Source organism: Mercenaria mercenaria, chromosome 13 (assembly GCF_021730395.1).
Source record: "Mercenaria mercenaria strain notata chromosome 13, MADL_Memer_1, whole genome shotgun sequence".
NCBI lineage: Eukaryota > Metazoa > Mollusca > Bivalvia > Venerida > Veneridae > Mercenaria > Mercenaria mercenaria.
This window is the reverse complement of record NC_069373.1, coordinates 15,217,708-15,242,280: the sequence shown is the minus strand read 5'-3', so window position 1 is coordinate 15,242,280 and position 24,573 is coordinate 15,217,708. Positions and strand designations below refer to the sequence as shown.

General features: G+C 36.3%; 1 protein-coding gene across 2 annotated transcripts in view; it reads right to left on the bottom strand.

Moving 5' to 3' along the window:
* Positions 1-4,759: 4,759 nt before the first annotated feature.
* LOC123529006 (uncharacterized) overlaps positions 4,760-24,573 on the bottom strand; it is a 74,627-nt gene continuing 54,813 nt past the window's right edge. The window contains exons 1-4 of one of the 2 annotated variants that reach the window (XM_045310138.2): positions 10,380-10,535; positions 9,561-9,816; positions 7,267-7,332; positions 4,760-4,889 (exon numbers count right to left, since the gene is read on the bottom strand). In XM_045310138.2, coding sequence (XP_045166073.2) covers positions 4,785-4,889; positions 7,267-7,332; positions 9,561-9,803 — 414 coding nt within the window. In that variant the 5' untranslated portion in view covers positions 9,804-9,816; positions 10,380-10,535 and the 3' untranslated portion in view covers positions 4,760-4,784. Of the gene's footprint in view, positions 4,890-7,266; positions 7,333-9,560; positions 9,817-10,379; positions 10,536-24,573 lie in introns of those variants that run through there. The other variant, XM_053521244.1, reaches the window with a different exon arrangement.

Here is a 24,573-nt window from a genome sequence, read left to right as displayed (position 1 = left end):
GTAAAATTAAAAATGCAATACATAGTTTAAAACAAAAGCAAACTCATCACAAATTGCTGTACGTTATTTTTCTGAGACTCAGGATGCCCAGGAAAAACCTAAAATATAATTATGGTCCAGTATACCTGAATACACCTCACTAAAATGATTATATTTATGTCTCTCCCTCCTTCCCCCCTCCCCTACCTCCTCTGGGGGTGACATATTGTTTTTGTCCTGTCCGTCCGTACGTCACACTTCATTTCCGATCAATAACTAGAGAACCATTTGATCTAGAGCTCAAACTTCGTAGGGTTGTAGGGCTGCTGCAGTAGACGATCCCTATTGTCTTTGGGTCACTCCGTCAAAGGTCAAGGTCACAGGGGCATGAACATTGAAAACCATTTCCGATCAATAACTACAGAACAACTTGACCCAGAATATTGAAACTTCATAGAATGATTGATCATGTAGAGTAGATGACCCCTATTGTTTTTGGGATCACTCCGTCAAAGGTCAAGGTCACAGGGGCCTGAACATTGAAAACCATTTCCGATCAATAACTTGAGTACCACTTGACCCCGAATGTTGAAACTTAATAGGATGATTGGTTATACAAAGTAGATGACCCTATCGATTTTGGGGTCACTCTGTTAAAGGTCAAGGTCACAGGGACCTGAACAGCGAAAACCGTTTCCGATCAATAACTTGAGAACCTCTCGACCCAGAATGTTAAAACTTCATAGGATGATTGTTCCTGCAGAGTAAATGACCCCTATTGTTTTTGGGGTCACTCCGTTTAAGGTCAAGGTCACAGGGGCCTGAACATTGATAACCATTTCCGATCAATAACTTGAGAACCTCTTGATCCAGAATGTTATATGATGATTGAACATGCAGAGTAGATGACCCCTATCGATTTTGGGGTCACTCTGTTAAAGGTCAAGGTCACAGGAGCCTGAACATGGAAAACAATTTCTGATCAATAACTTGGGAACCACTTAACGCAGAATAGATGATTGAACATGCAGAGTAGATGACCCCTATTGATTTTTGGGTCAGTCTATTAAAGGTCAAGGTCACAGGGGCCTGATCATGTAAAATCATTTCCGGAAAATAACTTGAGAACCACTTGACCTAGAATGTTGAAACTTAATAGGATGATTGGACATGCAGAGTAGATGATTCCTATTTATTTTGGGGTCACTTTATCAAAGGTCAAGGTCACAGGAGCCTGAACAGTGACTTGAGGACCACTAGGCCAAGAGTGTTGAAACTTAGCAGGATGACTGGACATGCCAAAGAGATGATCCCTATTGTAGCCAACCAACAGTGTCTCTTTGACTTTCGCTTCTGACCCCTATTGACTTCTTGCCTATAGGACTTTGCATTGGAGGAGACATATGCTTTTTTACAAAAGCAATTTCTAGTTTTACTTTGAACCTGCCGACTTAGTCAAAACAAAAACATGTGCATATGATTTCTTACCGTGAAGATGTGGGGGAACAATAGTCATGCTTTTGCTAACCTGACCTACGTATGCCGATAAGAGTAACACCTAAAACTGTTATAACATGTCACTTTCCACTTTTCTCTTTTTTTTTTACATTTCTCATTTTTATCACGGAAAGATAGGGTTATTACAATTTGATGGTCTATTTGTCCAACGTTCAAGCGACTTCTCATGTAGTCACATAGCGACTGCCATGGCAAGATTTAATTCAACAAAGCGGCCGCTTCTGTTTTCTTAAATTAATTAAGTAACATAAAATAAAGAATTCATGGATTTATTTAAAAAAAAAAAAAACAACAACACCAAAAAAAAAACAAATCTGTACATCCTTTTTATTATTGGTGTAGAAATAATAAAGTCCGTTTTGTTTTAACTTCGGGAGAAGAAAAAAAACCACAATATATATTACATTTTTTTCAGTTTTTGATGAAACAAACTTATCTGTTTTTTGTTGTTGTTGTTTTTTTTTTACCTTTTAACACTAATTTGATCTATCAACATCCTGGTTACAAACGTTGCTCAGTTAGTAATAATTTAGCCTACTTGCATCCACAGCCATCGGAATATGGCTTGTTTACAAACCACAGGAACTCAAACAACAAAGGTCAATCTTGATACACCTTCCCCAGAAACTTTTGACGCAGTTTATGCTATATGTCTACGTTTTGGGCAGCATTGACGTAAAATACAATGATAGATTTTTTCATTAAAGTAGGCACTTTTAAGTCTCGTTTTTATAGCAACATAGACTCCGTACATTTATCTTTGTTGCATGATGAATGGGTGTTGTTCTGTGTATACATATCCCTCGACTGGAATATTTGGTTTTGTAAACAATTTGCAGCAATGTCAAGGACGTTATTATTATTATTTTTAAGAATGTTAGGCAACAATTGATTTTCGTCACTCATCGTAGGATTATTGTTGAAATCATCATTTCTAGTATTTTACACGTAGAAATGCGTCCTTTTGTATGACTAAATGTAAATGTTCAGTTTAACGAATTCTGGAATAACGTAAATAAAATTCTAATATGACTATCAATGCTTAAATCATCACAACGATATTTTGTTGACGTCACGTCGACGTGATATTTAGCGCCACGTATGCATACAGAAATAACGCTTTCAAATTTATCAAATACTTTACTTAAAAGCATGTTACATTGCACAATTGTCTTGATTAATTTACACATATGCTTATTTTTTTCGCTTGGCAAAATAATTCACCATCATTTTCGCTTAAATTGAACTCTTCCGCTGCGCCCTCGTGAAATTATTACGCCCAACGTATAACCACCCATCGTACATAAATAGTGTTAAAACACTGTTTTGCTATAAATTATTTCTTATTCTAATATGCTTGTGTCTGTTAAAACACTCTTACGCTGGAATGACGTCATGTTAATGGGCGATGACGTCAAAGCTTTGTTGCGACCAAGAAAGAGCGCTACTATATTTTATCTTCTATTTTAATATGACTCGGTTTGATTTCCAGTTAAACAAAGAAGGAAATCAAGATATGTATATTCTGCGATAAACAACTGGTTGACGCGCGGACCGGTAAGATAGCATTATGACGTCAAATTGCCGCATGGCTCTGATACATTATCCCTCGGGTAAATGAAGTCCAGCATATTTATTTAAATATTTCAGTGAACATGTCAGAACGAAAACAGTCAAGGCCTTCTTGTGATTTATCGTCTAATTTATCAAGGTTCGTCGGTCAGATGCTTCAGGGTTTAACAACTCGGGCTAACGCCCTCGTGGTTCAATTCCTACGCATCTGAACTCAGAACCGTGGTAAATCAGACGATAAACCACTCGAAGGCCTTGATTATTTGTTGATTTTAGATTAACGGCATATTAGAATCGAAATAATTTATAGCAAAACCGTGTTTTAACACTATTTATACACTCGGGCGGTAATACGTCGTACAAATAATTTCACTCGGGCTGCGCCTTCTTGAAATTATTACGCCCGACATATAACCGCCCATCGTGCATAAATAGTGTTAAAACACTCTTTTTGCTATAAATTATTTCTGAAATTAATTAATAATAATATTACTGCAAGTGCTATGTAAATAAAGTAGCTGAATTATTACATATATATGTAAGTTTGAAATATTAATTGCACACATAACAGACGCAGAAAAATGACAGTTGTTAATACTATTATGACGTCAGAGTAAAGTGCTTGCTTAAATGCTAAAAAAAAAACCATCATTTATTGCCTTGCCTTAAAGAAAACAGTAATTACATGAATACATGTACGTCAAATCTAACTACTTTCACTTAAAAGTAAATGCAATACCAAGGCCCACGTGTGTTTACCAAGTTATGCCATATTTTCTTTATAAGATTTATTTGTTTTAAAAAAAGGCTGAAAAATATCCTTTTGAACTGTTTGATATTGGTTACTATTTTTATAAATCTATGTTAATTTCGTTTGCACTTACAACTGCTTTTTCTTGACAACACTTATCTCTACATAAATAGAACATAGAAGTCTGTTTCAAAGCAATGAAATAATAAGTCTGCGACAAGTGGTGTGCAGTTAGTTGTCATGGGATTACTAGTAGCCAGTCTATAAACGGTATATCCAAACCTGATAAAAATGTTGTGTTATAAAAAAGGAGCGGGACATACAAAACTACATAGTGTAACTTTCAAAGAAATGCTGAAAAACGTTCTGTAATAAATACAAGTCAAAATATGGATTCTCTAATACCCCAGTCACACGTACGGTGCGGAAAGCTACGTCCGGCTACGGATAAAAACGTAGTAATCCGTATCGATCCGTACCTTAAAGTAGTAGTCCGTATCAATCCGTACCAATCCGTACTGCTCAGGTACGGATCGATACGGATTACTACGTTTCTATCTGTGGCTAGACGTAGCTATCCGCGCCGTATATGTGTCTGGGATATAAGACAGTTTAATCAGTTTATTTTAAATTTAAATTACTTTGTATATTAATGCGCAAACCGGAGAAGTCAAACGTTCTAACAGATGCAAATTAGAACAATTATTTCAGGAAAACATGTCCATCAGCGAAGAGTGCGATTTCCTTGAAACAAGACAGCTCTCTTTGAAAACATTAGATATTCGCTATTCACGTTCATTCAATGCTCCTTTAAGCGTTTTGTTGTATTACACAACCCGACAAGTAAACCTTGTTTTTAGTCGTCCATAAACATTTTTGGCCAATAAAACAATAACAAAACATTGAACAGAATGAGACAAAAATCACAGAATTACAGTGTAGATTATTCAGCTTCTTCACTTTATTAATTAGGGCAACATGTTTCTTTACATTGTTTGCTGCGTAGGGTCAATTCCTGTCCTGCGATCCAAGGTGTGTGTACAACCTTCACATCACACTGTTCATAAATCTGAAAAGATAATGATTTGATAATTAAGAGAAATTCGTGCTGCCGCTCAGCGTGCTAAAAAGGGTTAAGTCAAATTATTTTGACACGATTTGCTGTTAAATGTAAACGTAATAATGGTGTTTGGTACACTTACGGTAATCTTAACATGTGACTTATTACCGCTTTCCATTGTTTCCGTATTAAGTTCAACAATAAACTTCATTATTAAAAATTGCCATAAACTAATAAAACTGTGTTTTATTTGTGTAAAATAGAAAAAAGTGTAAACTTCACAGGTCGCTCAACACGACAGAAAATATAAAATGTTGCAGGCTCGGTTTGATTAAGCCCGTCATGGACGGTAAAGTCTGTTTAAGCATGGCTTCGAACGATCTTTGCTTGGAGTTTAGGGCATCATAATATAGTCGAATCCACACATTAAAACTATATGGCTGATAACAAGAATGGTAAATGAAGTTCTCGTAAATAATTGTACGTGATTACAGTTTTCGGTAGTCCAACCCGTGACGTAATTATCACTCTCAATTCATTTCAGTCTGATATTACGTCTAATTAAGCCACGTCTGAAATCGGGCGTAATCAGACTGAAGTACCTCGATTACGCCGATTTTAAATAGTTGTTGCTTGCGACTCTGTGGACGGACCGTAAGGGGAGGTAAGTAGAGTCACGCGTTGGGGCTAAGTTTTTGGTGTTACTTAAACCGTGAAAAATGAAGTCCCCCTTCACCACACGGACGTATATTTCGGCGTTTATTACTGTGGTAAACGAGGTACACCTTTAAAAAATACATGACTGTAACCTTCGCCGTTCCTTAAACTTTGGAAAGCAATGTCTTCTTTAACCAAATGACCGTAGCTATTGGTGTAACTTTAAACGTGGTATATAAAGTCCTCGTTAATCGCACACCCAAGCTTTCGGCGTAACTTAAACTGTGGTAAACGAAATCCTTCTTAACCATAAGACAGTAGTTTTCGGCGTTACTTAAATTGTGATAAACGCGGTACTCTATAAACACATAACCGACGTTTTTGGTGTTACCTAAACGGATAAAAAGAAATCCTCTTTCACCAAAAGACCAACGCTTTTGGCGTTACTTAAAATATGGCAAACGAAGTCCTCCTTAACCACAGGACCAACGCTTTCGGCGTAACTTTGGTAAAAATTAAGTCTTCCTTAACCACATGACCGTAAAATACAGTGTTACTTAAACTGTGATAAATGAAGACTTCCTTAACCATATGACTGTAATAAATAAAATCATCTTTCACCACAAGATCGTAAGTTAAACGCAAAAACTTTAAGCTGCTACTTAAAATAGACAAAAAGGAAAATGTTGCAGGCTCGGTTTGATTGAGCCTGTTTATGGACGGTGGTGGAAATGCATGCTACTGTCCCCGCCCTCTAGCCCCCGGTTGAGTAGAACTCAACATTTACACATGCTACAAGTACAAAAATAATTTAGAATCATCCACAGATGTGTTCATATGCAGCAGTGCACATGGAACCGTCAATGATACACTTGCATGTAATTCCTTGAAAAGCGGCGTATGGTCGGTCCCCAGTTAAAATAATGGGTTTGCCCTAAACGAGAAAACAATGAGCAGAACTAAACAAACTGGAATTTAGAAAGGGGAGTCTGCATATCACAGGAACTGCCAAAAGACAAAATTAAAAAGCAAGCACCATATCCAAGGGGTGATTATACAATACCCAAAGCTATGAAAGCAGGAGTACTTATTGGAACCACCAAGGCAAAACGTTCAAGCTGAGAAACTAAACAGTACCAATAACACGGCATAAAAGTCGTGCTTAACGATCTGAGAAGAAATATAGCAGCCCTGATTGAATGTACGGGGAGACTTTTTACGGCCGCCATACGGCACAAACAACGCTGCTAGCTGTGATAATAAAATAGAAAAAGCGGAAACTCCACAGGTCGCTCAACACGACAAAAACGAAAATGTTGCAAGCTCGGTTTGACTGAGCCTGTTCATGGACGGTAGTGGAAATGCATGCTACCGTCCACGCCCTCTAGCCCCAGGTTGAGCAGAACTCAACATTTACACATGCTACAAGTACAAAAATAATTTAGAGACATCCGCAGATGTGTTCATACGGCGGTGCACATGGAACCTTCAATGATACACTTGCATGTAATTCCATGAAAAGCGGCGTCCCCAGTTAAAATAATGGGTTTGCCCTAAACGAGAAAACAATGAGCAGAACTAAACAAACTAGAATTTAGAAAGGGATCTGAGGTTATGGAACCTGCATATCACAGGAACTGCCAAAAGACAAAATTTAAAAGCAGGCAAACCTTAACATGCTCTTTACTAATACACGCGTTGAAATTTCAAATAAATATGATTTACTTACTTTTTTGTTATAGAATGTATCTCTGGAAACAAGTAGCTCCATGTGGAACATTGTGCCAGCTACAACCTAAAATAATGGAAAATATTAAATAACCATACTAGAAAATTCATGCAGCTAACGGCTCAGTAAGACTTTGAAATCTTAGAACAGGTTAGTCATACAAGCCTTGTTGATCCTTTTCAGTTTCCGTCTTCAAATGTAATTGTTCCTCCTCTTGAGAAGGAACGCTTAAGAATTGGTAAGTCACACTTGACTGAGAACTGACCTATAAAACTGTTGTCATTACAAGCTGGCCAATTAGACTCCGTGACTTTAAAAATAACCTCTGACGTTAAAATGCTTCTTTTCTTATTGAGGCGACTCTCTGGCTAATTACATTTTACTAAACCCGAGGATGGAAAAGTGGCGTGGTTGAAACATGCAAACATCTTATTTGTCACAAAGGTTTACATAGGTCGTTACCTCCGAATGAATGGTCAATATGTGACAACAAACCCTATTGCGATCCTCTCATTGTGCGCAATATTTTCACACATCGAATGACCGGATGTCACGCTTACGAGATTTAAGACAGATACTTCTTTAGAAGTTACAGCCATGTATTACTTGATCGTTGACCACTAAGTTTGTTGTGTGCACAGAGGACGTAGACTGTTAGCACATCAAATCACTACATTAGAATGTTAGACAGAACAAAATAAAGCAAATACATGTATATGTCAATAAGATAGAATGGTCTCCTTGCGTCAAATCCTGGGGTGCCACACACACTGATGGCCAATATTTAAAACACACATTGAAACCAACATTTTATAAGATGATCATTATATATTTATATAGATGCGCCCTAGAAGGAACTTTTGCTATGTTTTAACTTGTCACAAATATGCAAAAATAAGGGCATTTATTATGGATTTATTATCATCGAATTGTTATTATACAATTTTGAACATTTGTTACATTTCATATCATATACTATTTTGTTGCCTATATTTCATAGTAGTAACCGCCTCGGTAGCCTAGTGTTAGAGGGTCCGCTTCGAGTGCGGGAGGTCGTGGGTTCGATCCCCGGCCAAAAACGTAAAAGTGGTACTAGTAGCTTCCTCGCTTGGCGCTCAGCATTAAGAGGGTAGTGCTAGGACTGGTCAGCCCGGTGTCAGTATAATATGACTGGGTGGGGTATCACGTCATGTGTCTACGGCGTGATATTCCAGTGAGGCAGTACTATAAAGTTGGGCATTGTGCTCACTGCTACAAGTAGACACCGTCATTTATATGACTGAAAAAAATGTTGAAAAAGACGTTAAACCCGAACACACATACATATTGCATAGTGAGAAATTTAAAGCGTTTTGAATACTAAATGCCAAATTTGTTGTTGTTTTTTTTTCAATTAAAATACTGAAAACGACTGAACTGATTTAGTACACCTAAGAGTACAGCTTTTCGAGATGTTTCACGTTTGTTTTAAAAAGTTAGGCATTTTAAGCCAGCACACTATATAAATTCCTTTCCTTTTTGTGTGTTGAGGGGCGTCACTTCTGCGACTTTGGATCCCTGCGAGGCAATTGAGTGGACACATGCGAGGCAAATAAGGTTTGATAAATCAAGTTTTTAAGGCAAAATATATTTTCATACAATTTGGAATCCCTCACACATAAGAATACGGGAACGGGTTGTTCTTCAGGAAAACTTCAGTTGAATAAGATGACTTAATTTCAACACAAAACAATACACATTCCTTATCACCAGACATATTATGTACAAACAATAATAAATCTGAAAAGTAGATCCCTCGGAAGCACCGAGAACAAGGCTAACAGTGAAAATTGCAGACTCGGTCTGATTGAGTCTGTTCATGATCAGTAATGGAAAATGCAACTCTGCCCACGCCCCCCTAGCACCGGCTTAAGCTGTATTCAATCTTTAAATTAAATGAGTCTATCAAATAGTTCACAATAGAGGGGCAGACCCGTCATTGTAAGCTTTCTCGGCGTCATTCGGCCATAACTTCGTAACAACCGGAGAATGCCGAAATCACATACGGATAAATACGTAATCGAACGGAAAATGCCGATTGTTATATCGTGTCTACTGCCTTAAAACAACATGCAATATCTCAATAACAAATAACGGCCTTACCAAAGTTTCAATAGTAGGTCAGAACCACATAATTATTTTTCAAAATTTTGGCACTCAAACACCCCATGTGCACGATATACGTCCAAATTCGAAGCATTACAATTAGGAACATTTTGTATTATTAGTATACTTGAGAATAAACTAGGTCTTACTCGAGTTCGTACTCCTCGGATCTTTATCAGTGTGTATCCATTTCCCAATTGTCCTACTGCGAAATCGGCAACCACTTGATGGAAAGGATCAAACGGTAAACATTCACTTATACCCCCAGGGATTATTCTGCCAGGTGCACCTCCAGGCCCTGGCGCAGACGAACCCCCTCCTTCAGAAATTGGTTCTGCCATTGTCGCAGCGAAGCAAACGACAGCCAGAATAAAAACACTCTTGGTAAACATTTTATTAAACACTCTGAAATAAATCGAAGAACTAATAAAAACAATGTGAGATTAGGTATTCACATGTCAATATGTGCATTATCTAAAATATTAGTATGGCAGACCTTTTGGCGAAACTTCGATACACATGACGAGCAGAATAGCTTAACAAATATCATCTACTGTACAACATTAATTTCTCTTCAATAAAATAAAATAAGCATATTCTTGGTTTATTCCTAGAAAGTTTGACCATGCGACATTTGATGCACGGGTGTTTGTCTCTGTTCTGTACCCTAATCATTTTATAATGACCTAATACTAATAGGCAAATACCTTAAAAAGGTCGCAAATTAAACTGATTACAATGTTTGTCAGTTCTTGATGCACCTTGGTAATCAATTCCTTATGGAAAAAGTGATAGATTTTTGTAAAATTAATTGTATAGACGTATCTTTCTTTTTACTGAACTGAAGTTCCATTACAACGCTAGACATCTTCTATATATACGTAATTCATCAATTAGAAGATTAGAGATACTGTCATTAAATTCATATCAAAATCAGTTACATCTTTTTATATAAAAATACCACTTACCTTGTGTTCACTGCTTGCAATTAATTCAAGATTGAAATCGTCTGGAAACATTCTTATTTATAGATTTCAAACCGGATACAGTTTGTATAAAAGCAAAACAAAAATGTGTTCTGCGAACGTCATATTGCGGGGAAGCTAATGAAAGTGGTATGAGCTTAATTTCCTTATTTTGCAATTAACTTAAGATATAAACCAATATTCTATGCATGGTGTAAAATGTGACAAATGTGACATTTCATGATGAATGTCCGCCTGTTGCTAAAAGCAAAAACATATGACATCAGTTGACGAACATGCATGTTGCAAAAGGCCAAACTTCCAACATGTGTTGATAAATATACGTGTTATGACAAGCGAATATGCTAAATTTTATTTCATACAAGTAAGAGAGACCAACTTAATAACAATGTCTCCTCCTTTTCATAATCTGGAATAAAAATGCACACCATCAGATGTTTACTGTTTACGTAAACAAATTGACAAATGCCAAAACAAAAAAGATTAAACATGCACTAAAACTTATGGCATGTAGAAGTCCAGAAAATGTATCGCACCAAGTAAAATAGGAATGATATTCTGCAATTAAAACAATGGTGAATTCAAATGAAAAAAGGCACTTGTCTATATTTTTGCACATGTACTACTGCCAAAACATTTGTCGCTCGTTTGACCAGATTTTATCTACTTCATAAACTTGTCGTTCACCTGAGGGGGACAACGACATTTAAATTGTTTCCACCAAGTTTTCTGAACATCTATTAAACGGTAAGTTAAAAGTGTTTAAAAAGTTTTCCTCCGCTTTTGCTGTGACAGCCCCTAACTCCGATCAAGAAAGCAGAACCATTTGAACAGACTGTACAGTGATGCTGCAAAGCAAGTTTGGTGAAGATCTATTATGTCGTTTATGAGAAAAACCATTGAAAGGGTTTTCTTCTCAAATGTTAGCTCAGGCGTCTTTTCTCTCTCCAGCGAATCTTTCATGGGGTCAAACGCTCCTATTTAAAATAAAAATATAGAGGTTCTTAAAATGATGCTACAGATCCTTTTTTCTCTCCAGCGAATCTTTCATGGGGTCAAACGCTCCTATTTAAAATAAAAATATAGAGGTTCTTAAAATGAAGCTACATCAAATATTTCACGAAAAGAAATTGTTCATAGGTTTTTACTGTTTTAGCTCCAGTGCCCCTACATCAAGAATATGAATTGTAATAAACTTCGAGTTTGATGAAGATCCATTAAGGGGCTCCCGAGAAGAAATTGTTTAAAATCATTTCTAATATTTGAATCACTGACCCCTAAAAGGGCCAAGAGCCCCATTTAGCCAACTTGGGAGAAGACATTATTATGAGGCTATAGACCAAGTTTGATGAATATCCATTGAGTTGTTCAAGAGAGTTAGTCCTTTAACGATTTTTCCATTTTGAGCTCTAGCAGCCCCAGCAAGGATGCAACCAAATATATATTTTAAAAAATCAGGAGAGGAAATTATCGCTATGCTACTAATTTTGATTTTAAATCATCAAACGGTTCATGAAGAGAAGTTTAAAGGCATTTTCTTTTTTATGTCTGGCGGCGGCCGTTAATAGGAGTTCAAATGTACTTTTATTTTGAGCAATTGCAGCTCCTAAAAGGGGCAAAGCGGTATTATGGTAAACATTTTGGAGATTTTACAATAACGCCTAAATGCAAGTTTGATGAAGATCCATCATGTTGTTCATAAGAAGAAGTCGTTTAAAGTATTCCTATTTTTAGATCTAACAGCCCTTTAACAATGATGCTATAGACAAATTAGATGAAGACGCACCAATCGCTTTTTTCAGATGGTTCAGTTAGCTGATATAACTACAGAAATAAACACGTTTAAACGACATGTATTCGTTAAACTCATAAAGTGTCAAGATAATCACATATTTTGTCATTATGTCAGAAATGTCTTACTTGGAACATTCGTTATACCTCTTATAACAATATAAATGAAATATGCAAACGTTTATGCAAATTAAACAAAAACAGTTGCAAGTGTATCAACGCAACATTCATTTCAGGTTTATCTGCTTTATTTCTTTAGATGTTACAAATACATATATTCATACTCTTTCATGATTTTGTTTTAGAAATAATGCGCTCTAGGGACTTCCAGACTCCCCACAACCCATAAAAATCCTTGAGTCAGAGGGAAATGGCCCATTTATCACGGAACATTTGCTCATGCTTAAGCTTATGCAGTCAAACTGGCAGGGATAGAACTTAAACATTTAATATGGATAAGTCAGTTTTAATAGCTAGCAAGAGATAAAAAGCCTGCCATTCTGCATAAAATTTTATTTACAGGGTCTACCAAAGTTGGACTTGGATCTTGAATTTTATTGTTTCAGGAGACTAGGTGGTATTCTTAGTTAAAACTTAATATCGGTCTGAAATATCGCTTGCCTATTACACTACAGGAGGACATAGTCTTGAGATATTAACAGAGTTTGGTATAAAATGCTAAGAATGTGTCCAACCCAGTACAAAAGCATCATGCTGCTTTGTTCTGCATTTTACATATTTCACAAACTGGTAATACCACTGTGTAAAACATACTCAATCTGGCAATACCAGTACGTGAACGTTGTAAAAAGCAGAATAAAGCAGTTATAGCGATACGTTCATTTGGCAAACAGGCGTTTTAAAACTGAACATGTTGTATGTATCTTAACTCATGTGTTTTAGTAACGGGTTCAAATCCAACAATTTTTTATCTTTTTGCTTTTTATCAGTTCAATTCATATATTGAGAATATTGCATGAATATCTTTTCATATTGAATTTATTAAACGAGTTGAATATAATAATAAAATGGGAGGCTCTGCCGAGCATTTAATTAATTTTATTGAACGAGTTTTATAAATTCATTGTGGAAAGTCACAAATGTAATATTCTTTTATCACATGTCAGCTTTCCCTCTCGAAACATAAACAATTCTACTTTTTTTACTATATAAAGATGTCAATTTGACCAACATCTATACTATAAACGACGTCGACGTCAAAGCTTTATTACACTAGTGTATTATCATTTTTAATTAATCACGGGTGGTAAACGCGCAATCCAATTCCCGCTGGGAATACGCTTAAAATGGGTCGCGCAACGTCCGGTGCTGGTGTTGCGCGTAAAAAAAGACGAAATTGAGGTATGTGAAGTTAAGATTTTGCTTAGTATAAGACAAGAATAAATTTTCTCGAAAAAAAGCAAAATGCTATTCGACACAAATATGATAATACATTATATGTGTAAAGTATCTGTTTTGTAATTTATTATTCGGCTCTATTATCACTAAAACTCGGGCGACACGAAACGTGAAAAAACTATAAAATAAAAAAAAACGGAAGTTTCTGACCTCATATGCCTAATCTGAGGACATCTGATGCTTTTTTGATAACTCAACTGTTATAAAGTATCGAATATTAAAATTATTTGCTTCAAGTCCTGCTTACGGGAGACATAATTGACAAAAAATCATCGGGAATGGGGTTGCGCACCGGGAATGGAGTTGCTCATATACATCATCATGTATATAATGTATACGCGCAACTCCATTCCCGGGGCACAACCCCATTCCCGATTACTTTTTGCCAATCTTTTCCCCCAAAAACAATATTTCATTCAAGCGTATGTAATATTCCTGACTGTTTTACACGTTTGATCATAAGAAGCGTCACATTTCCAGAAAGAAGGCACACGAGTTAGAAAATCTGCATTTTTCATGATTCCATGCTTTTTGGGCAGTTCGAGCCAGCAGAGCTTTCGTCATAACAATGCTGATTCTTAAATTAATAAGTTGGTATTTCACACGTATGATCTTTATTCATTTTTATGTCGAATAGCATTTTGCTTTTTTTTCGAAAACACTCGTAAATGTGTCATCATTTACAACATGTGTCATCATTTACAACAACAAAAACCAACCTACCTCGATTTTGTATATATTGATGCGCAACACCAGCACCGGAAGTCGCGCAACCCATTTTTAGCGTATTCACAGTGGGAATTGGATTGTGCGTTTACCACCCGTGGTAATGGCTTTCTTACATTCCAACGACGCAAACATGTGATAAATGGTATTTGTTGATGTTCTGTAGTACAATATGGTGGCAAGCCTGTTAGATTTTTTCAGGAAAGAATATACATCAGTTTATTTTTTAATGGATTGCGCCAGGTATAATACTTTTCATTTTTGATATTCTCAGCTATATCGCACTCTCATTGATCTTAAATATATCACCATATCGTAACAATGAGTTGTTATCAGTTTCTTAAAATATTAATCAGCAACAACTAAGATCATAAAGACTCAGTTTTCAATCATATTAACAAACCTATGGCCACAAGCAGCAAAAATGAAAAGATGTTGTACAACGAATTAAAGATTAGTATGCAAAACAGTGGTTTGCTGACTTAAGTATTTCGTGACTGAAATTACTTAAATTGAGCTGTTGACGGATAGGCAGACATATTTATTTCGGTAAGTTATGCACTCAAGAAATATTTGAAAACAACATGTACAGAAATTTACAAATATTATATACATGAGAATAAATAATAACATGACATACACACCAACACCAAAGAGAGAGCTCTTATTTCAATTGTCGTCCTTTGCACTGGCGTCATGACATAGAGAGGCAATTTAAGGGAAATTTAAAGGAAATTTAAAGGAAACAAAATGCTTAAATAAGTGAAATTATTGCACCATTAAATTTTATAAAAGTAACCTTATTTCACAGCACATATTACAACTTAAATCACTGTCATAATAACTTATATAATTCTAAATAATCACATGACAAGATAAATATCACAGAAACTGTATAGGATACACAATCTTAGCAGTCCGAAAGTTTTTAAACACAGAACATATAAGTAAAGGGAGACAACGCGAATAAAATTTCTTCCGAAAATATTACGTTTAATGTTCACAAATGACAGAAATAATTATGTCAGTCTTTCAAGCAAAAAACTTCTTTACTCCTCTACAACTGTTATGAACTTGCTAACTTATCAATGTGAGTACATGTAATAGTAAAATGTATGTAGATTGTTACATAATGAACGTCCTAAATAGCAGAAAGGTTTTCAATCAAATCCTTTAACCTTTGGGATAGCAAAATACGCACGTGACTTAAGCTTGTCCTATATGAATGAACACTGTTCTGGGGGATAAAACGTTCTCCCATATAAACTGGAGCTAGCCCATTCTTCACTTTAATACTTGCTATAGGATAATCTGGTCTACATTTTTTTTCACTGGCAACCTGTTGAAAGCCGTCTTTCCAATTGTGAGACCTATCGGCGAGATAAGAACAAATCTTATTAACATATTCTGTGTTGTTTGTAGTTTGTTTCCTAACTACTGAGTCAGACCATTGTACCATATCAAACAGACACAATCATAATGACATTGAATAAGGGACATGCCAAGAAGTTTCTTGGTGTCTTCAGTAATTAAAGCTCTCTTACGGTAAAGTTACTTTAACCCAGCATTAGAGTTTTGTAAAACTGAACGAGCCATGGTGTCAAAGATAAATTTTGATCCAAATTGCATCAAAACGGAAGAAGTAGATTTGATAACTGAATCATTACAAGAGATCTGGAGAGTCGAGTTTGTCTTTCACCTATGTTTAGGCTCAAACAAAATAGATTTTTCTAAATGAAGGGACAGGGGACAGCGTATTGTCCACCAACCATTGACTTACAAGATGTCAGGGCAATTGTAATGTTTGCCTTACGTTTATCTGTACCAAGTATATCCGAATCATCTGCATATATTTAGAACTTGTTTTTAACCACAGCTGACATGTCATTGAAATAACTGAAAAAAAATAGACCAGTACGAGTGATTGACTGTATCGAAAGCTTTCTGTATATCCAATAAAATCATCACTATAACATGACCTTTATCCATTTCCATCCCAATATAATCAGTCAGATTAATCAAGCACGTGTCCGTTGAAAACCCACTACTGACCCCGGACTGAAATTTATAAACGACTTTATATATTATCCCCCGCCGATGAAATCGGGAGGGGGGTATTGAAATGGCGTTGTCCGTCCGTCAGTCAGTCCGTCCGTCCGTCCGTCCGCAGCCATTTCTCAGTAACTACTTGGTAGAATTTCATGAAACTTGAAATAAACATGAACCAACATACTGCGATGATGCCCGTCAAGTTTTTTTTTGATTGGTCAATTTCCCTCAGAATTATTGCCCTTGATTTAATAAAAAAATGTCTGTCTGCGGCCATTTCTCAGTAACTAACAGGTAGAATTTCATCAAATTTGAAATAGACATGAACCAAGATACTGCGCTGATGCCCGTCCAGTTTTTTTTTGATAGGTCAATTTCCCTCAGAGTTATTGCCCTTGATTTAATGAAAAATGTCCGTCTGCAGCATTTCTCAGTAACTAGCAGGTAGAATTTCATCAACTTGAATAGACATGAACCAAGATACTGCGACGATGCCTTCAAGTTTTTTTCGATTGGTAAATTTTCCATATAGTTATTGCCCTTTATTGTTTAAAAATCCATGATCTGTACATAACAAACCAACCAATTGGAAGAATTTCATTAAACTTCTTCCATCTTTCCATGAACATTTATTATAAACATGTGATGTTGTGTACCTACACCTGGTCACCACCTTACCTGGTCACTTGGTCACCCCCCTCCCCCTCACACCCCCCCCCCCCCCATTTTTTTTTTTCATTTTTCGTTTTCTATCAATATTTATAATCAACATGTAAACTGTTGTATCCTCACCCACCCCCCACCCAAACAAACCATTCATTTTCTTTTTTTTTTGATTTTGACTAATGAAATTATTTGCTTCTTGGTAACATTCTTAACTTTTTGCTGGATATATTTTTTTGCCGTTCCTCAACTCTGACCTTTTCGGCGGGGGATTCCAATTCATCGAATTTGCTTGTTATCCTTGAAATACAATTGTTCTAAAACAACCTTTAATATTGAAACTGTGCGATAGTTACCTACAGAGGGTTTGTCATTTTTCTTAGAAATAGGAACGACCTAGCAGACTTCAGATTATCTGGAACAACACCTTGAATTAGAGAAAGACTAATGACTTGTACAAGAGGTTGAGTAATAATGGGAGTTCTATCTTTCACAAAACGCGATGGAATACAATCTAAACCTGTAGCTTGTTTAGCTAACGGGGTCAAATACTTAAAGACGCGTAACAAAATAACTGTATTCTTTTGTATTTCCACGATAGTAATTATATGATTTATACATGATATGCATGAAAAGTATGAGATACACAAGTATTTTTAGTTTCAAATTGACAATGACATATATTGTGGAAAGAGGTAGTAAAATATTTTACAATAAAAATGGTAATACTGTGAAATCATTATTGTTCGCGGGGGACTATTTTTCGTGGATTTCGTGGTTGAATCTATACACGAAATTTAATCCCAACAAATTTTGAATTCACACTCATTTTATGTTCACAAGTTGAAATCCACGAATTTTCATCCCCACGAAATTGCCGTTTTGACCAAAACCACGAAATTTCATGCCCACGAAATTAAATGATTTCACAGTATAGATACGCCGATCACTGTACTAGTATATCATTCATCCGAACCTTGCAACAACCGACCCCTAGAATGTTATTTATTTACCATTCCAGTATTATGTGCTCTTCAACAACAGCCACACAAGAAAGTACAGTCTCCAGCTAAAACTGTCTGAGATGTTCTCCTTTTTTGGTACTTGAAAGTGCGTCTGGGTTCGCATACACAAGTGAACATCTGCCTTTTAATACATTCCATATGAGGACACCAAGCGGTACATTGCCACCTCTCTCATCATCATCATCACCATTATTATTATTTTTTATTATTATTATTATTATTATTTACCAGATTTTTATAGCGCTCTTTTCATCTATTAAATAAACGTACAAAAGCGCTGTACCAACTAAATATCACAGAATGATATGGACACACAATACAACACACAAAAAATATATTCAAAAATGTATCAACAATAAAAGGTGGTTAGCTAGGATCAGGTTTGACTCTACATATTAATTATACTAGATAAAGAACAGTGAATAACTTCTATTGCACAGTCATACAACATATTGTTTTCTAGTGCAAAGTTAGTTTTAATAGACCTTGAAGAAAAAGTGCGTTTTAATGACTTTTTTGAAAGCATTCAAACTTTTAGCGTCTCTAATGGAAGAGTATTCCATAACTTCAGTGCAGCTGATGAAAGACTACGATCACCATACCTCATAGTTTTGCTTTTTGGAACGACTAGTTGTTTTGAGTTGTTCTTGGGTCTCAAATTTCTTGCTGGCTGATAGAGTTCTAGCAATTATTTAACATAGATCGGTGGCTGGTCATGCAATGCTTTGTATGTGTGAATCTTAAAGTCCACTCTGTGAGTAACTGGTATCCAATGCAGTTCTTTTTAAGACCGGTGCATTGTGATTTAAAAACGCGTATTCTCGTTATGATTTAGCTGCAGTGTTCTGAAGATTTTGAAGTCTATTCAGCAAGGATTCGGAACAATACAAGAGCGCATTGCAATAATCAAGGTGTGAAGTGACGAGTGAATTTACTATCGATTTTGTAGCATCTGTATTTAGGTATTTCCTGATGTGGCCTATTTGACGTAGCTGTCCGTATCCCGATCTGCAAACTGAGTTAATATGTTTGTCCATGCTCATTTTGTAGTCTAGAAAAGCACCAAGATTCCTTACACATTTAGATTGTATAATATTTTCTTCTCCAATTTTCACAGACACCGATTCAATATGTTTTTCCTTTCTTTGAGAGGTAAATACAATTACTTCAGTTTTATCGGCATTGATTTTCAACATGTATCATCGTCGTCTTGGTCGCTATCTGTTGTCTGTGCCCTTGAACAGCTATAATCTACAGGACGTCAAGCACTTATGCCTAGTTTCTGTAGAGATAATATCTGGTCTTGCGCAATGCTGTTCCCTGGAGTTAATATGAGACATATGGATTTTTCAACTCATACTTTGTCTTTAAAACATGGGATGCCAGCTGGTATATCAGGCTTTTTCCGTAGCCTGTAGGCAAAATAGCAATGCAGTCCTCCTTCTTGATGACATGACTTAAGCACTATTTGTGCATTAATTCTTTAGACGTTTAAAACCAAACTTCTCCGACGTTGATCTTATGATTCCAAGTCTTCCATGTTGCAATATTATAGTATAGGAAAGTAAAAGTAGATTTTTGTCAGAAAATAATTCTATGGCACGAGTTAGGAAACAATAAAGGTTTTAACAGTTTTTGTAATCGCAATCTTAATATTTCTTTTAATAACATGCCAAAAAAGGTAATTCTGAACATTTTACCACCTCTGCAGGACTATATTTTAGTGTATGTACAATGAGGAACATTAGCTTGTTACTTCCCTTGAATTGTTGTATGATAAAGCGCAAGGATAACCAGATATTACATTGGTCCCTTTCAGTTGGATTCCTCTTACTTTTTCGTTATACCTTTATCCAAGATGTTGCGGTTGGTCAAAATTTAAATATGCTTTTATGAGTATAGGTTTCTAAATAAAATGATTAAACCAACCCAAATTTAATAGAGGGCCCCTAAGAGAAAACCCGTCCTTAATTTTTCCAATCCAATGAAATTTAGTATAGATACTGCTTTTGAAAATTACATAGAAGTCAACGATAAAAACCAAGGAAGGACCAATCTACATCTTGGACATAATCAGGGGAAGTAACTGACTAATGTTCCCCATTATCAAACATCGGCTAGTTATCAGTCCTTAGTATAGAGGTCAGACGGAAAGAGTGACGTCATGCTCTATGTATAGAATGGATGTAAGAAAGATACTGTTGAGTCCATTTCACGTTTGAAGTAAGTTTTTTGCTTGTGCCGCAATTTCATTACGATTAGATGCAAGCTATGCAATGTTGGAGTGCAAATTAAATATGGACAGTCTGATCGATGAAAAGTGAGCAGTTAGCAGTTGCAGCATTTACAGCAGTTAACTGCAACAACTGCTAGCATTTACAGCAGTTAACTGCTAGAACTGCTGGCAGCTACAGCAGTTAAATGCAACAACTGCTGGCAGTTGCAGCAGTTTACAGGTACAGTTGTCATTTATTTTCAATAAAAGTGAAATTAATCACAAAGAATTCCTCGGAATTGCATCCCCTTATAATTATCTTTCACTAAAACGAAAGTAGGGAATTCCAATTAGAAAAATATTTTAATAGTTTCGTATGTGTCCCAGGCACTAAATTTATACATAAGGCGTATATGCATTTTACATGCCTTTATATTCAAGTAGTTATTTATCATTATAACAGAACGTAAAAAGAATAAAAATAATGTATGACTAGAAACCAAATGAGTGCGGATGCGTTAAAGTCGGGCCAGACCGTAGACATAGTACTAGAGTTCAATCACTTACCCAAATAATAATTCTACCTTACATTTACATTTGCCCCTGTGTGACGAAAATTAAAATGCGGAATGCAAAAACTTAGTGATAAGTCATTTCATTTAAATGTCCATTTTCATGATAAATACTGAAGAGTTTTTGATTGTATTTACGTATGATGTGTGATATGGTATAAATAACATTATTTCAAAATTTCAGTTAAAAATAGTGAATTTGAATTTATTTTATCAGTTTTAAAACATTTTCTGATATCAGGGTCCAGTCCCGCAACAGTAGAAAAAAACTGGGATGCCACCGGGTGGGCGTTGTAGAGAGAGTGGACGCCCGACACGCCCGGGTGAAGGCCATCCTGGTTAAGGTCTGGTTTCCGAGCAAGGGTGTACTTTTGCGTTTGGTCAGGAACGCTCGAAAACGCTATTTCGCCTCCAGCAGTTGATTGCCTGGCCGTAACCGTTGAAGAAACTAGGGTTTTAGGGTCACTATGTCAAAGTTCAAGGTCATAAGGGCCAGAACATTGGGAAACCATTTTCAGTCCATAACATAAGAACCACTTGACCTAGAACTTTGAAACTCAATTGTATGATCGGACATGTCAGGTTGATGATCCCTATTTATTCACCAAGTCAACCAAATGTGTCTCTTTGAATCCTGCTCATGTCTCCTATTTTGACTTGCGTACTTCTAATGTTTCAGGGATAATCGTTGTCTAGTTTTGACTGAAGACACCATGCTTTCACTTTCAAGGAAGGGTTTTCAGTATATAATAGCTATATCTCGTTGCGTATCTCTCACTCAATAGCATTAGGCTAGCGGGTTCATATATTACCGCTCCCTCCCCGACTAAAAAAATAAATAAAAAATAAAAAAAATAAAAAATAATATAAAATAAAATGAGTCTAGGTAAATAGAATGATGACAGATGTCATCACCAAAGTATAATTTATTTTAGATTTTATAGTAGTAATGATTTCCTACTGTATTTCACATGGTCTCCCGTTTTATCTATTGATTTTACCCTAGTTGTATTGAAGATTCACACTTTTTTTCAGAGATTAAGGTCTTGTCGCGACCCCAGAACCTACAACTCCAGGATCCAAAGGCAGACATCTTAATATTGACCCCGTTTCAAGTTTTTTGACACATTAGTTCCGCGCACACGATACTAGGAGAAAAAAGAAAACATTGTTCTGACAAGGTTTAAGGTACGTATTATACCAATGTAATATAACAGTTATATTAAAGTAACTATAATTTAAACATATTGATGACTAGAAGTTTTAATCTGTAAAAAGGCATTATAGACCTATAACTCTATTAATTCAGTACCAGAGACCTGATCAATGTTGCTGTGTGATGAATTGACAGAAATGGTTGACGCAACAATTTAAAACTGACAATTTTTCAACATGAACCAACAAATTTCTTTTTAAAAAAAGCTTTTTAATGTTGTATAGCAACAGAATACTATATACAACATGCCCTCATCTGTGAAAGCTGAAAGAAATGGAACAGGCAGTATTATATATATTTTTACAAATACAGCGTATAGTAACATTAGCTCTGTAAAATTAATCTTAAATTTTCTCCAGATTGATACCGTTACCCTGGCCTGACCAGTGAACCGAATCGGCAGTGTGACCCCTCAAAATGTAGATCAGACCATACACTTCAAAGACATATCTTCAGTGATAGAGAGGGGCAAACAGAAAAGCCACAGCAGCCGGATATTAAAACATGCTTGTAATGCGATCTCTATATCAAATGCAGCGTATAGTAACATTGGGTCTTTAAATCTTAAATTTTCGCCAGATTGATACAATCACCCTGGACTGATCAGTGAACCGAATCGGCAGTGTGACCCGTCAAAATGTAGATCAGACCATACACTTCAAAGACATATCTTCAATGGTAGAGAATGGCAACCAGAAAAGCCACAGCAGCCGGATATAAAAACATGCTTGTAATGCGATTTCTATATCAAATGCAGGGAATAGTAACATTAGCTCTGTTAATCTCAAATTTTCTCCAGGTTGATACCGTCACCCTGACCTGTTCAGTGAAACGAATCGGCAGTGTGACCCCTCAAAATGTAGATCAGCCCATACACTTCAAAGACATATCTTCAATGGTAGAGAGGGGCAAACAGAAAAGCCACAGCAGCCGGATATTAAAACATGCTTCTAATGCGATCTCTTTATCAAATGCAGCGTATAGTAACATTAGCTCTGTAAATCTTAAATTTTCTCCAGATTGATACCGTCACCCAGGCCTGACCAGTGAACCGAATCGGCAGTGTGACACCTCAAAATATAAATCAGACCATACACTTTAGAGACCATTCTTCAATGGTAGAGAGGGGCAAACACAAAAGCCACAGCAGCCGGATATTAAAACATGCTTGCAAAGCGATTTCTATATCAAATGCGGCATATAGTAACATTAGCTCTGTAAACCTTAAATTTTCTCCAGATTGATACCGTCATCTTGGCCTGACCAGTGAACCGAATAGGCAGTGTGACTCCTCAAAATATAGATCAAACCATACACTTCAAAGACATATCTTCAGTGGTAGAGAAGGGCAAGTAGAAAGGCCACAGCAGCCGGATATTTAAACATGCTTGTAATGCGATTTCTATATCAAATGCAGCGTATAGTAACATTAGGTCTGTAAACCTTAAATTTTCTCCAGATTGATATCGTCATCCTGGCCTGACCAGTGAACCGAATCGGCAGTGTGTCCCCGCAAAATATAGGTCAGGCCATACACTTCAAAGACATATCTTCAATAGTAGAGTGGGGCAAAACGAAAAGCGACAGCAGGCGGATATTATAACATGCTTGTAATGCGATTTCTATATCAAGTGTAGCGTATAGTAACATTAGCTCTGTAAATCTTAAATTTTCTCCAGATTGATACCGTCACCCTGGCCTGACCAATGAACCGAATCGGCAGTGTGACCCCTCAAAATGAAGATCAGACCATACACTTAAAAGACATATCTTCTGTGGTAGGGAGGGGCAAACAGAAAAGCCACAGCAGCCGGATATTAAAACATGCTCGTAATGCGATTTCTGTATCAAATGCAGCGTATAGAAACATTAGCTCTGTAAATCTTAAATTTTCTCTAGATTGATACCGTCACCCTGGCCTGACCAGTGAACCGAATCAGCAGTGTGACCCCTCAAAATGAAGATCAGACAATTCACTTCAAAGACATATCTTCAATGGTAGAGAGGGGCAAACAGAAAAGCCACAGCAGCCGGATATTAAAACATGCTTGTAATGCGATTTCTATATCAAGTGTAGCGTATAGTAACATTAGGTCTGTAAATCTTAAATTTTCTCCATATTGATACCGTCATTCTGGCCTGACCAGTGAACCGAATCGGCAGTGTGACCCCTCAAAATGTAGATCAGACCATACACTTCATAGACATATCTTCAATGGTAGAGTGGGTCATACAAAAAAGCCACAGCAGCCGGACATTAAAACATGCTTGTAATGCGATTTCTATATCAAATGCAGGGTACAGTAACATTAGCTCTGTAAATTTTAAATTTTCTCCACATTGATACCGTCACTCTGGCCTGAACTGAGAACCGAATCGGCAGTGGGACACCTCAAAATGTAGATCAGTCCATAAAATTTAAAGACATATCTTCAATGATAGAGAGGGGCAAACAGAAAAGACACAACAGCCGGATATTAAAACATGCTTGTAATGCGAT